The 13,665-nt window shown below is 36.8% G+C and overlaps 1 gene segment (V, D, J or C); it reads right to left on the bottom strand.

Moving 5' to 3' along the window:
• Positions 1–2,330: 2,330 nt before the first annotated feature.
• LOC118580218 lies at positions 2,331–3,187 on the bottom strand. The segment is given in 2 exon segments: positions 2,331–2,746; positions 3,139–3,187. Coding segments are annotated over 2 exon segments (465 nt in total).
• Between the last annotated feature and the right edge of the window lie 10,478 nt (positions 3,188–13,665).

Here is a 13,665-nt window from a genome sequence, read left to right as displayed (position 1 = left end):
ATAGACTCAACAACAGAAGAAAACTCTAGGCCAATATCTCTGATAAATTTAGTCTCCAAAGTCTCAGTAAACACTAGCAAACAGAACACAGGCATACATTAAATAGGCAAGGCACCATGGCCAAATCAGCCTTGTCTCTAAAACAGAAATGGATCAACATGCACAAGTGAAAAAATGTAATACACATCATGAATGAACTTGAACACAAAAATAACATGATCTTTTCAATACATGATGAAAATGAGTTTGATAAAATCCAATATGCCTACATGGTAAAATTCCTGTATAATGTAGTGATAGAGGGAATATACATCAATGTGTGTGTGTGTGTGTGTGTGTGTGTGTGTGTGTGTGTGTGTGTGTGTGTGCAGAATACAAACATCATAATTGGAGAAATGCTTGAAACAATTGCATAGAAGTCAGGAAAAGTGAGGGCTATCTACTATTCCTATTCTTTTTTTCAACATTGTGCTGAAGTACTAGCTGGAAAAATTAGGCAGAGGAAGGAAATTAAGAGGATATAGAGAATGAAGAAGTCAAACTATCCTATTTGCAATTGATATTATTCATTTAGAGATCTCCAAGATTCTACCAGAAAATTTACAGAAAATATTAAATATTTAGCAATGTGGCATAATGCAGGATGGACTTCCACAAATCAATATCTTTTATATTTACTACCAACAAACATACAAAGAAAGCAATCATGGGCGCTCTTCCATTCACAATATTCTCCAAGAAAACAATATATCTAGGAATAAACTTAAACAAGGAAGTGAAGGACCTGAAAATTAAATGTTAAATCTCTGAAGAAAGAGCTAGTGAAAGGGCCTAGAAAATGGAAAACCATCCCATGCTCATGGATTGGTAGCAGTAACATTGTATAAATGACCATTCTACCAAAATATATTCACAGAGTCATGCAATACCAATTAAAATTGCTACCACAATATTTGTAGAAAGAGAAAGAACTATCTTAAAAGTCGTATGAAACTACAAAAGACCTCAGATAAGCAAACAATCCTTCGTAAAAAGAACAATGATGGAGGGATTACAATTACAGATCTTCTGATATAGATTCATAGTAATAAAACCATCATGGTATTGACAGAAAAAGAGGCATGTAGACCAATGGAACAAAACAGAAGACCTAAACATGAGCACACATAACTTTAATCAATTAATGCTGTGGATATCGCTCTGTATAAGTAAAAATGCTGTTTGGCCAGTGGCCAGGCAGGAAGTATAGGCAGAACAAGAGAGAAGAGATTTGTGGGAGGTAGAAGGCTGGGGAGGACAGACACTGCCAGCCGCTGCCATGAGAACCAACATGTAAAGACACTGGTAAGCCACAAGCCATGTGGCAAAGTATAGACTAACAAAAATGGGTTAATTTAAGATATAAGAACTAGATAACAAGAAGCCTGCCACGGCCATACAGTTTGTAAGCAATATAAGTTTCTGTGGGTTTACTTGGTTGGGTCTGAGCGACTGTGGGCCTGGCGGGTGACAGAGATTTGTTCTGACTGTGGCCCAGGCAGGAAAACTCTAACTACAAATTAATGTTTCACAAAGATGCCAAAAACATTCACTGAAAGTGAACAAATTACCTTCTCTAAATTATTTTATGAAAACTGGATGTATACATGCATAATGATGAAATTAAACCCATTGTCTATCACCTCATTCAAAAACTTCAACATCATGTTATGATCAAGGGCATGGACAACTTGACCTTATCATAGTGTTTATATCATAGACATATTTAGAAATTTCTGGTGTGAGATTCTATATAACCTGTGACACACTACTCTGTGTCTTGGCAGAGGGAAACTAAAGAGTTTATATTCACTTTTTGAATTGAATAATTTATTAAATGAAATAAAACGATTAATATTGGGCACAGGGGGGTGGATAGTGATAGGCCCTCATCTAGCCTTTAGTTTTTAGTTTTTTTCATGAGTCATCCAGGCTCTTTATTCTTCATTGCTGCATCAGGATCAATATACATCTTCCCACCCCTGAAAAGCTTGGTGATGTTGACTTCTGTTGTTTGACCAGAAAATGTGACAAAAGGCAGTTTGCCATATTCCTACCTCTTCTACTACTTCTAGAGATAGATTCTGGGTTTTGGAAACTTCAGTAGATGCTGTATATACAGCTTTCACTCAGCTTCACCCCATCACTTCTGGTTCCTGAGAGAGTGCCTGTTCACCATTCCCTTGATGCAGATGCAATATCATTGTTATTGCAGTTGATGACGTCAGAAACACATTAGTTTGGAGTTGTAGTCAAGGAACTCATGCTCAAAGGTCCTCAGCTGCAACCAGTCATCTGGAGTTCCTCAGCAACTCTTTCACATAGATGAAGAACACAATTGGCAGCTGGGCCACCACAAGCAAAGATGTTTTTGTCAGGGTCTGAATCACTGTGTGAGGACCATGTGTATATTGCATGCAGTAATAAATTCCCAAGTCCTCAGGCTCTACTCTGCTGATCTTGAGTGTGAAATCTGTACCTGACCCACTGCCACTGAACCTGTCTGGCACCCCAGAATATCGGTTGGAAACTCGATAGATCAGGGGCTTTGGGGGCTGCCCTGGTTTCTGCAGGCACCAATACAAATAGGTGTTTCCATTACTATGTACTAGGCTCTGACTAGACCTGCAAGAGATGGAAGCTTGATCTCCAAGGCTGACAGACAAGGAGATTGGAGTTTGGGTCATCACAACATCACTCCTGGAAGCTGAAATGATGAGAGAGGAGTTATTTAAAAAAAAAACTGTATAAACAATGATTGTGATTACAGCTTTTGATATTTACTTCAACAGATGTTTATTTTAACATGAAATACTTTATACACTATAACTCCTTTTTAAACAAAACAAGCGAATTGAAAGTTCAAAGCTCCTCTGGGCATGATTTATTGCATCTCTGTCCATCTATATCATAATCATCATTATAAGATGGGTTCTCTCTAATCTTTAATATCCATCTCCCAGATATGCATATTACAGGCCCCATCCTGAAGCATAAGACCTGTCTTTTCATACAGGGACAGAACACATGTGATCAGCAGTGGGACCTATGGTTCACCCTCCCTACCCATTCTCCTTTCTCATTCCCCTCTATCCTCACCAGGAATCCCGAACAACAGCAACACCAACAGCAGAACAGGCAACTTCATTTTGAGGAGGCAGTCTGAGAGACTGATCAGTCACCACAAGAAGACAATTGAGCTTTTATCTGAGACTAGCAAGGGTGGGTCCTCCCTAGGGAGCGATATGCAAAGGCCTGGGTTAGTGTTGCAGTATAGATAAGGGCAAGAGTTTTCCAGGTTTCTCATTATTGAAAAAAATCACATAAAGTATTTTCTTTGTCAGGGGTGATAATATCTAAACAAAATCTGATATGAAAAGAACATGCTAAAAACTGTCAGTCTGGACAATGTCAGAACCTCAATAAATGCTGTATTACAGAGATATTGGAGAGAAGGCAATGAAGATGTATGTTTGCAATTACTCTCTATGAGTTGATAATTGTGCATTTCCTTCTCTTTCATTGATTTTACAGAAAAAAATAAAATCCACTTAAGAACTTAAATGGAGAACTTAAAAGCCGTCTTTCCTGTGTTCCATTGAATTTTTCTCCAGGGAGCAGAAAAAATAAAATACTGGCAAGGGGTATCCTGATGTGTTCATTATGAAAACGTAAAAGAGTCTGGAAAATAATTTACCTGGAATAATATACGGTTTGAGGAAACTTTGAAAGTGATTGATGGGCCTCTGGTGTTTGTGGAAAATGATATTTCATAGGTGTATAACAACTCAATTTTATATGAATTAACTATGTATTAAGTTTAATGTAGTAATTATACCTTAATTAAATGATCTTTTTAGTTTCATTTATTTATTATGTTTATATCTATGTGTGTAGAAGCATGTTCATTTCATGGCAAATCCATGGATTGCAGAGGACAATGCATGGGAGTCAGCCTCGTCCTACCATGTTAGTCTAAGGAAATCTCAACATCCTCCCTGTCTCTGCTTCTGTTCCTGCCTCCCATACCTGCCCTGCTTCAGTCCCTGCCCTGACTTCTCTTCACAATGGATTGTGAGGTGGAACTGTTTACAGAACCAAACCCTTCCTAAGTTGCTTTTGTCCGTGGTGTTTAGCACAACCATAAAAGTCAATCTAGAACAGACTTCCAGAATTATTACATGGATCCTCTAGCCAACTAGCAAGAAATGCTTCTTAAGAGAAAGGCTATTAGAGATACAGGAGAGAATGAAAATGAGCATTTTTTTTATTTTTTATGTACTAAGTCTGAGGAATACTCTCTGATTCAGAATTTTTCTCTATAAAGAAAAGAAAATTCTATTAGATTCTTAGTTTTGAATAAGAATCTTTTCCTAGCATAGCCCTCTGTTCTATATACATAATAAAGGGGTTCAAGTTCCATCTAAATGAATGAAAATTGACTCAAACTTTCAATACCTCAGGGTAATTAATTACCTCTGATCCCCAGTACCCTGGGTCTTATTTGTAGATTGTCACTAGGGATTATGGTGGTAGTTCAAAGCTACTCAGCCACAGTCAGTAAGCTTTTGTACTTTAACCAAATGGGGAGAAAATGCTAATTCATCCATACGAAAACCCATTATGGTTTAAATCTGTACCTCATTTTTAAAATTGATTATTTGGTTTGTTGATGTCTAGTTTCTTGAGTAATTTTGAACTGAGAAGTACTTGACAATTATATCAACTTCAAATGGTTTAGAAGAACAGTTCCCAGATAGCAATAACGATAATAGATGGTACAAAGAATATTGTGTAATAGCATTAAATATTGAATAATTTAATCCAAAAGAAAAAATAATTGTAATCAAGAGAGTTAGCATATATAATTTTAAAATTATATGCTTTTTACATTCTATCTGCTTAATAACTAGATTTTCTCTGTAAATTGTGGGGTTTGTGTTTAGGACACAAACAAAAAAGGTTAAAATTATTTAAAATGTTAGAAAACAAATGTAACATAAGTCTCTTCCCCAACTGTTTTGTTTAGGAATGCTGCTTACTATCCATTTCTATTTGTTCTTCAATGAGAATGCATGAATTTGTGTGCAAACTGTTCTGCTGAAATTATTCACTTAATCTTTGAGTATGTGTTTGCCCTATTGTTACTAAAAGTTTTAAAATAATTCCCTGGGACATGATATCCCTAAGAAGTTAGTCTCAATGAACTGTCCTCATTATAACTAATGTAAGAAAAAGTATATACAAAAAGTACAATAACTATATACTATATGCAATAGATACCTAAACAATATCTAGTCCATTTGCATTTGACAAATTCAGAGAAAATAATTATATTATCTATCCTATTTTGGTAAGTCCAAAATGTACCTGATTCACTTACTATTCTAACTTACTAACAGAGCTATCTTATAATGTCTTTCAAATTTATATACTTACACTTCTTTAGTGAATTTCTTCTCTGAAATTCTTAACAAGGAAAACTATAACTATAACTATCTAACCTTCAACTATAGCTAATTAATATTCATCTCCCTCAAAGACCTAAGAAGGATATATTACCTAACAAAAATAAAAATAGGAAGTGCATGCAAGACAGAACGAAGAATTAACATTTGTCTCATACTTCCAAGGAGAAATCCATCCTACGGAGCAACATGCTAATCCTCTGGTTGGTATAGCTGTGTCAAAAATACCAAGTGGAGGGACCAGCCCACCCTTAAGAATGAAGTGACAATAAGTATCACCTGTGTTTGTAGAAAAATAGAGTCCATGGTGCATGGACTAAGCATGGGTAATGGACTGCACTGTGAAAGCCGGATCTGTGTAAATAAGGATATATTTGATCTTCACTGCTTAGAAATGCTAAGATATCACCACAGAAGTAAGGTTCATGCAGGTGTACATTCTGATCATTTTGGACAATGAACAACCTGCTAGGCCTCCTCTAGGATATTCTAGAGATATTCTAGTATTAGTGCTCAAGGTTTTTTTTTTTTTTTTTTTTTTTTAAACTACATCAGATAGTTTAAACTAGGCGAAGGAGTCTTTGAATTTAAATTAAGAACTTTCATATATATATATATATATATATATATATATATATATATATATATTTTTTTTTTTTGAGACAGGGTTTCTCTGTGTAGCTTTGTGCCTTTTCCTGAATCTCGCTCTATAGACCAGGTTGGCCTCAAACTCTCAAAGATCTGCCTGCTTCTGCCTCCTGAGAGCTGGGATTAAAGGCATGCAGCACAACCACCTGGCTAAGAAATTATATTCTTAATAGATATGATATTCTTGTGAGGACAAGCAAGACAAAATAAAGTAAATGGATTAAAAACCTCATTCTTTAGAGTTAAACCTAATGAATGTCCTTCTTTATGGCAATCTGAAAGAAGAAAAAAATTACTAAGAATATAAACATGAAAATTTCTTGTGACAACTTACATAATCTATTAGTAATATGTATCCTTTTGTACATCCTTGCTTCATGTTTATGCTATATAAGTCAGAATATTAATAACTCTCCCTAATGGGACCATCAAGATGGCTCAGGTGGCAAAATTGACTCCAAGCCTCATCACCTGAGATTGATACCTGAAAATCACAAAATCAATTTTCACTATTTGTCCTCTTAGCAGCACCCTTACACCATGGCAGGGATGTGCACATGTGCATAAACACACAAAATGTAAAAATAACTAAAGAATGGTCCATGACGTATGAGATACAATGTACTAGAAATATTTTATCTACATCGTTTTTGAGTGGTGTTTTGAAAGCTCTATTTAAGTCTAATTTTTCTCAATATAAAGAAGGTATTTCTGTCATGGTTGTTAGTTTCAAGCTCTTATTTTTGGACATTTCAGTTGCTTACATGGTCTGTATGTGGAGCAAACACATCTAAGGAGCACAGTTTAACAGCTTTCTCTGCATTACAATAGTAAGAATGCAATCCATTGCTTTAATGTGTCTCTGCAGCCTTTGCCTGTGATTTGAGTTTTCTAGATCCTGATTAAAATCGATACTAAAGGCAGGGGTGTTGTGTCAGAGGTGTGTTGAGAGGCTGTTTTTAGATCTGTATTGTTTTGGACATAAAATTCATGGTACTGTATTGTGAGAAACACAAGAATCTCACACCCCAAAATGCAACATGGAGACTGGGATTGTAAGAAAAGTTAGCTCTGAGATTTATAATCATTTATCTATAGGATATTTATTGTATAAAATAAATGTATAATTTATTGTATAAAATAAAACAAAAGTACTGTTTTATAAAAATTTCTTTGAAATACATTAACTTCAGACAAAATAGTAAAATGAGAATTCCAGTATATATTATGTGACATTAAAAAAACATCTTGCTGGGCTGTGGTGGTGCATGCCTTTAATCCCAGCACTCGGGAGGCAAAGCCAGGCAGATTTCTGTGAGTTTGAGGCCAGCCTGGGCTACCAAGTGAGTTCAAGGAAAGGTGCAAAGCTATACAAAGAGTCTCGTAAAACAAAACAAAACAAAACAACAATAAAAAAAAAAAAAACTTTAAGTGTATAATTCCAATCAAACCCATGAAAGTTTCTGATTGTTTCTTTACTTGAAATACATAATGTAATAAAAATGGTGTGTGGAAAAAAGAAATTAAGGTTTTCCTTGTTTTTGTTAACACAGAAGCATCAGAGTCTTTAATCTGAAAATCTCTCTTTTGCTTATTGAATAATGTTCTCTGCTATGGCCAGGACAGGAAATGTACCCACAGTCACATGTGCTAAAGCACACTGGAGAGTAAAAGTAGTGTGAGAATAAACACTATCTAAAGGTGGGAAACAGAGAAGTCCCTATGATGTATCTCTAATTTTGTCCATGGTGAAGGATAAAAACTGAGTCAAGAAGCCAAGCTGTACTACAACTTTCTAGACTCTGCTTATTTAGGCAATACTGGAGTGGCAGGGTACTGTAAATCATGTGATTTTGACACCTAGTATTCATGTCATCAAAGAAAGCTTAGTGACAGGGACTTGGGTAGCATAATAGGATTCCATATTCTGTAGACTGTCCTGTAGGTCTGTCAATTCACATTTTTATGGCACAGGATATGACTCAAGATTCATTTAACCTTATTCATGCTCAAGACTACAGTGGATGCTCTTCCTTAAGGAAGTGGGGTGTCCTTGGATGAGAACTGAATTCACATTGTCCTTTCTCCAGACATTCTCCAGCTTCAGGCTGGTGGGAGAAGATCCTAACACAGGGGCATGTAGAACAGAAAGTGAATGCTTTATTTCAAATGGTTTCCTGGAGTGGAGTCTCTTCCCCACTAATTAGAGATGCTACAGAGTTTATTTTTATTACTGACCTCACTATCTAGGTCTAAACTAACTACAGGTACTCTTTGCATTTATTATTACAAAATGTCATATGTTCCTCAAGAAATGGTAGAGGAGTTTGCACCCCATTCCTCTATATGCAACTGTGTCTTTTTTTTTTTTCTGGAGGAAATTCATCTGACATAGCATTTCTGATTTCTGAATGTCACCCATGCCAATGCAAGATCTTGGCTGTGCTTCAGTGCTGGGTGATATTACAACTACAGGAATACTGCACATTGTATTCTACTCAGGGAATAACAATGAACAACAATTATGTGGTAATGGTAAATGAAGGTCAAGAGCTTAATTTGCAAACATTTCAACAGGTGTTTCCTCACCAATAACAACACTCTCAAAGAAAAACTAAGTACAAACAACATCTTTTCACTCTTCTCCTTTCAGAGAGAAATGGGAAAAATGCAGCAGGCTGTCCACATGTCTCTAACATCTTCAATAAGATGGTCAGTTACAAAAAATAAATAAACAACACTTCTGAGGTAGAAATTTTGGCAAGATAAATGCCTGCCAATGAGACTTGAATGCTGTTGATATAAAGTTGGTGTGTTTTTAAATGACAGTAGACAATAAGGAGTTACAAAGAAATTTCATGTTGATACAAATGTCAGTGCACTAAGCAAAAATATTCTGAAGGGCATTGAATTGCTCATAAGTTTTGAAACTATTTCAAAATTCAAAACAAACCTCCAACAAACCATTCCAAAAATGGCATAGTTCCGGATGGGCTGTAAGGAAACTTGCTTCAGTTGACCCAGAGCTCTTACTGTTTCCTGCAGAAAAGAGAGCTGTACCTTGTCATTTCTGCTCCAAGAAAGACAGCACTATACCTCAAGAACAACACACCTGCTCTTTATACCTACAACTGCCCCTCCAGTTGTTATCCCCCCATAAACACACACGTTTCAGTCTCTCATGGATGTGCCTACTTCCTAGATGTAATCAATGACTTTGAAACGTGCAAGCAGAAGTATTAGCTTAGCGACATGAACTCCACTTAGTTCAGAATATGCACACAAACCTAATGCACTTGGCAGCCTGAGACCCATTTCTGAATGTATTATGGGCATATGTGGAAAATTGTTACTATCAACCTGATAGTAACTGAATGGAGGAAACTCTAGGTATAATTCTGTCCAGTGAGAGAAAATTTCTCCTGTGCTTAACATCCTCCACACTTGGACAGATTCTATGCTATCTTATGCTAATTATGCAAGCACATGTGAGAGTTCAGCAGCATGATTTGGTTTAAGTACAATAAATAAATCTGTGTCTAGAAATCAATAAATATTTTTCCTCGTAATTTGGTCATTGAGATACATAAGGAATTAAAACACCTATGTTGGGTAAGATTCCCTGTCCTTATAATCAACAGCAGAAAAAAGCTTGCATTTATTAACTAAAGGAATGGGACATCATTGTTATAAATTTTTTTAAATAAATTTCTCCCATTTCAAATATTGTGCTTTAAAAGTAGTGAAAATGGCTAGTAGAAGCCTGGAAGAAATCATTACCTTGTACAGCTGAAACAAAGCAGGAATGGAGATGAAAATGTATTAAAATTTTAATTTTCCAAATGAAAATGATACCTCTATTGATTATAGAAATGTGATCTGTTTATATAGAGACCTAACAGAATTTCCAGCCCTCAGCGAAGAGCTAAAGCCCTGGGATAAATGAAAAAGACACACAGCATGAAAGTTTGAGTAGAAAGAATATATTTGGCATAAATGGAAAAAAGGAAGCTGCATATATACATTGATATTTCCTTCATGGAGTCTAAAACTGAAAATAAGATAAATAATATCATTTTGTGACTCTTGTTTCACTACCACACATTATGTCCAGGACAATGTTCCAAGTACTTGTAGAAGAAAATGCACATTCTGCCCTTTTTTGGTAGTACTACATATAATTCTCTTAGTTCTAAAATGCTTTATCAATTTAAATAAGAAGTGCTTTAATACTTTATTCCTGATCTGCTCTTGGAATGCCCTGGTTCAATACTGATACCATCACATTGCTGTCTACCTCTATGCTTAGTTCCACTAATCTCTATTTCTCATTCTTTAGACTTCTAATATTTGGTTCATTTATACTTTTGATTATACTATTTTCTTGGTGACTTTTCTGTTTGTAGCTTTTACATCTTTTAAAAGGTCTTTTATTATTAGTAGGTTCCTTCTTTTTTTCCCCCTTGTTTTTAGAAAAAGAGTCTTAATCTGTAGTTTACGCCAACTCTGTGGCTCAATCTGGCCCCCAAATTACATATTTTCAAATGCTTCTCTCTTTGGCTATTAGTGGCTTCAAAACTTATCTAAAATGTAGTCATCCCTACACCATCCAGAAGAAGTAGGTTTTCTTCCACTTGAATATCATATATTCATAATAACATGAGCATCTTTTTTCTCTGTCAGGTGTTTTCAAATCTCACACTGATTTCCAAGCTTCTAATTTTTTAATCTGTGTTTTTGGGTCAATGTTTCTGTCACTGACTTAATGGTAAAAGACTTCCTCTCTAGCCTCTCCAAGAATATTTTCACAAGAAGACTGCTTTCCATTTCTGTTCATAAAGGAAATTGTTTTATTTTGCTTTCTGCTTTGAAGTGAAGTCTAACTTGACATAACTCTTAATTGCTTCAAATTTCTTCCATTTGGTTTTTAAATATCTTCAATGAGCCTTCTAGGCTATGATAGTTGTGATGAAAATTTAATCACTGTCTTGGATTTAGTTTTAATATAAATCTCTTTCAATGAAGTGTAATGAGCAAATAGATAGTGCTTATTTTTAAATGACATTATTCTTTTGTTCCATATTCCTCAAGAACATTGAAATATTAAAGTTAAGAACATGAGGAATGATGGTATAAAAACAAAGGACAAATATTAGCTACTGCTGATTTAAAAAAACCACAGCTGATGTCCAAAGAGATTAAGATAGATTTCAATCTGGAGCCATTTCGAGTGAGCATAGCCATGTACACAGATATAGGTTACGCCCAAACTCATGTGCAAGATGGAAGCAGTTTCATGAAGTTTGTTGTTTTACATAAAACAATGGAAGTCATAAATTAAAGCAAGTTCATAACACATTGGTGGCTAAATCAAAGAAGTCGTTATATCAAGAAGTTAGGAGCATTTCTATGTGTCTAAGGTACTATCAGCTGACATTCATAGACTTGAGGCTGGTAGAAGCAGGTGGTCTGATAAGTTAACAAATCTTAGCATGTTTTTACCTATTCACAAGAGGATGTTAGTTCTGACAGACAGACAGAGAAGAAATGGTTGTTTCAAGGACTAAAGCTAGCCCAAGATACGGTAATTCGTCTCCAGACCTATAACTTTCTAATGTTTTCCACGTTATTAATTATGTTTTTCTTTAATTTTATAATTAATTTAGTTTTACATCTCAGCCATAGATTCCCCTGTCCTCCCTCCTCCCATCTCCCCCTCTGCTCAATCCATCCCCCATTCTCACCTCCTCCAAGGCAAGGACTCCTCTGGGGATTCAGCTCAGCCTGGTAGATTCTATTGAGGCAGGTCCAGTCCCCTCCTCCCTTTGCCCAGGCTGAACAAATTATCTCAGCATAGGCCTAGGTTCCAAAAAGCCTGCTCATGCATTAAGGTCCTGTTCCTACTGGTTGGTGGCCTCCTAAACAGTTCAAGCTAATCGACTGTCTCACTTATTCAGAGGCCTGATCCATTTCGATGGGGGCTCCTCAGCTACTGGTTCATAGTTCATGTGTTTCCACTAGTTTGGTTATCTGTCCCTGTGTTTTTTCCAAACATGGTCTCAATATCTCTTGCTCATACAATCCCTCCTTTCTGGCTGATTGGACTCCTGGAGCTCTACTTGGGGCCTGGCTGTGGATTTCTGCATCTGCTTCCATCAGTCACTATATGAGAGTTCTACCACAACAGTTAGGGTGTTTGGCCATCTGAACACCAGACTAGGTCAGTTCAGGCTTTCTCTCGACCACTGCCTGTAGTTTATTGTGGAGTTATCTTTGTGGATTTCTGGAGAGCACTCTACCACTTTTCTTCTTCCTATTCCCATGGGGTCTTCATTTATCATGGTCTGTTATTCCTTGTTCTCCCATTCTGTACTTGATCCAGCTGGGATCTCCCGCTACACTAAGCTCTTTCCCCCGACCCTTGCCCTTCATTAACCCCCCTCACATCCAGGTTGCTCATATAGATCTCATCCATTTCTCTGTTATTGGGCAATTCCTGCAGCTTTCTTAGGGTCCTCTTTACTGCCCTGGCCAGCGGGGTTTCAACGGGGGCAACCCACCTGTGGGAGCAAATAAAAGGAACAGAGGACACAAAGGGACAAGAGCAAGACAGGATTCTGATCAAGCTGTAAATTTTATTTTTCTCTGCAAGACTTATATAGCATAGGAGGGGAGGGGGCAGGAAGGAGGGAAGGGGAAGAGACATGGGAGGGGTGCAGAACATGGGAGACATGCAGATCGTGCAACTGCAAGATGTTGGCTAAGGTCACTGGTCAGGGGCCATTTATTCTGTTGCTAGGCTACCTGACCAGTGCTCTTTACATTTGGATGTCATGGCACCTGACTGTAGAATGTCTTCTTATCTTTGGGAGCCTCCGGTTAGTAAACAGGTGTTACTGCTCTGGGGAAGGGCAGTGTCTTATAATTTGTTCTCTGGCCTACCTAGTACTTTTCCATGGTTCAAGTTTGGTTCCTGACATCTTGGTCCCTGATACTTTACTAGGTAGCCTCCCTGGAGTTGTGAGTACCAGTCTGGTTATCCTTTGCTTTATATCTAGTATCCACCTATGAGTGAGTACATACCATGTTAGTCTTTCTGAGTCTGAGTTACCTCATTCAGGATGATTTTTTTTCTAGGTCCATCCATTTGCCTGCAAACCTCTGATGTCACTGTTTTTCTCTGCCGAGTAGCCCTCCACTGTGTATATGAACCATATTTTATTCATCCATTCTTCAGTTGAAGGGCATCTAGGTTGTTTCCAGGTTCTAGCTATTACAAACAATGCTGTTATGAACATAGCTGAGCATGTGCTCTTGTGGTATGATTGAGCCTTCCTTGGGTATATGCCAAAGAGTGGTATCGCTGGGTCTTGGGGGAGACCATAGAGAACTGTTGTTATTTTATTAAAAATGTCTTTTTTACATTTTTTATTTTACAATTAATTCAATTTTACATATCAGCCACAGATCCCCCTGTCCTCCTTCATCCCACCCCTAGCCCTCCCCCCCC

The sequence above is a fragment of the Onychomys torridus genome, chromosome 3 (genome assembly GCF_903995425.1).
Source record: "Onychomys torridus chromosome 3, mOncTor1.1, whole genome shotgun sequence".
Lineage (NCBI taxonomy): Eukaryota > Metazoa > Chordata > Mammalia > Rodentia > Cricetidae > Onychomys > Onychomys torridus.
This window is presented reverse-complemented; position numbering and strand designations above follow the sequence as displayed.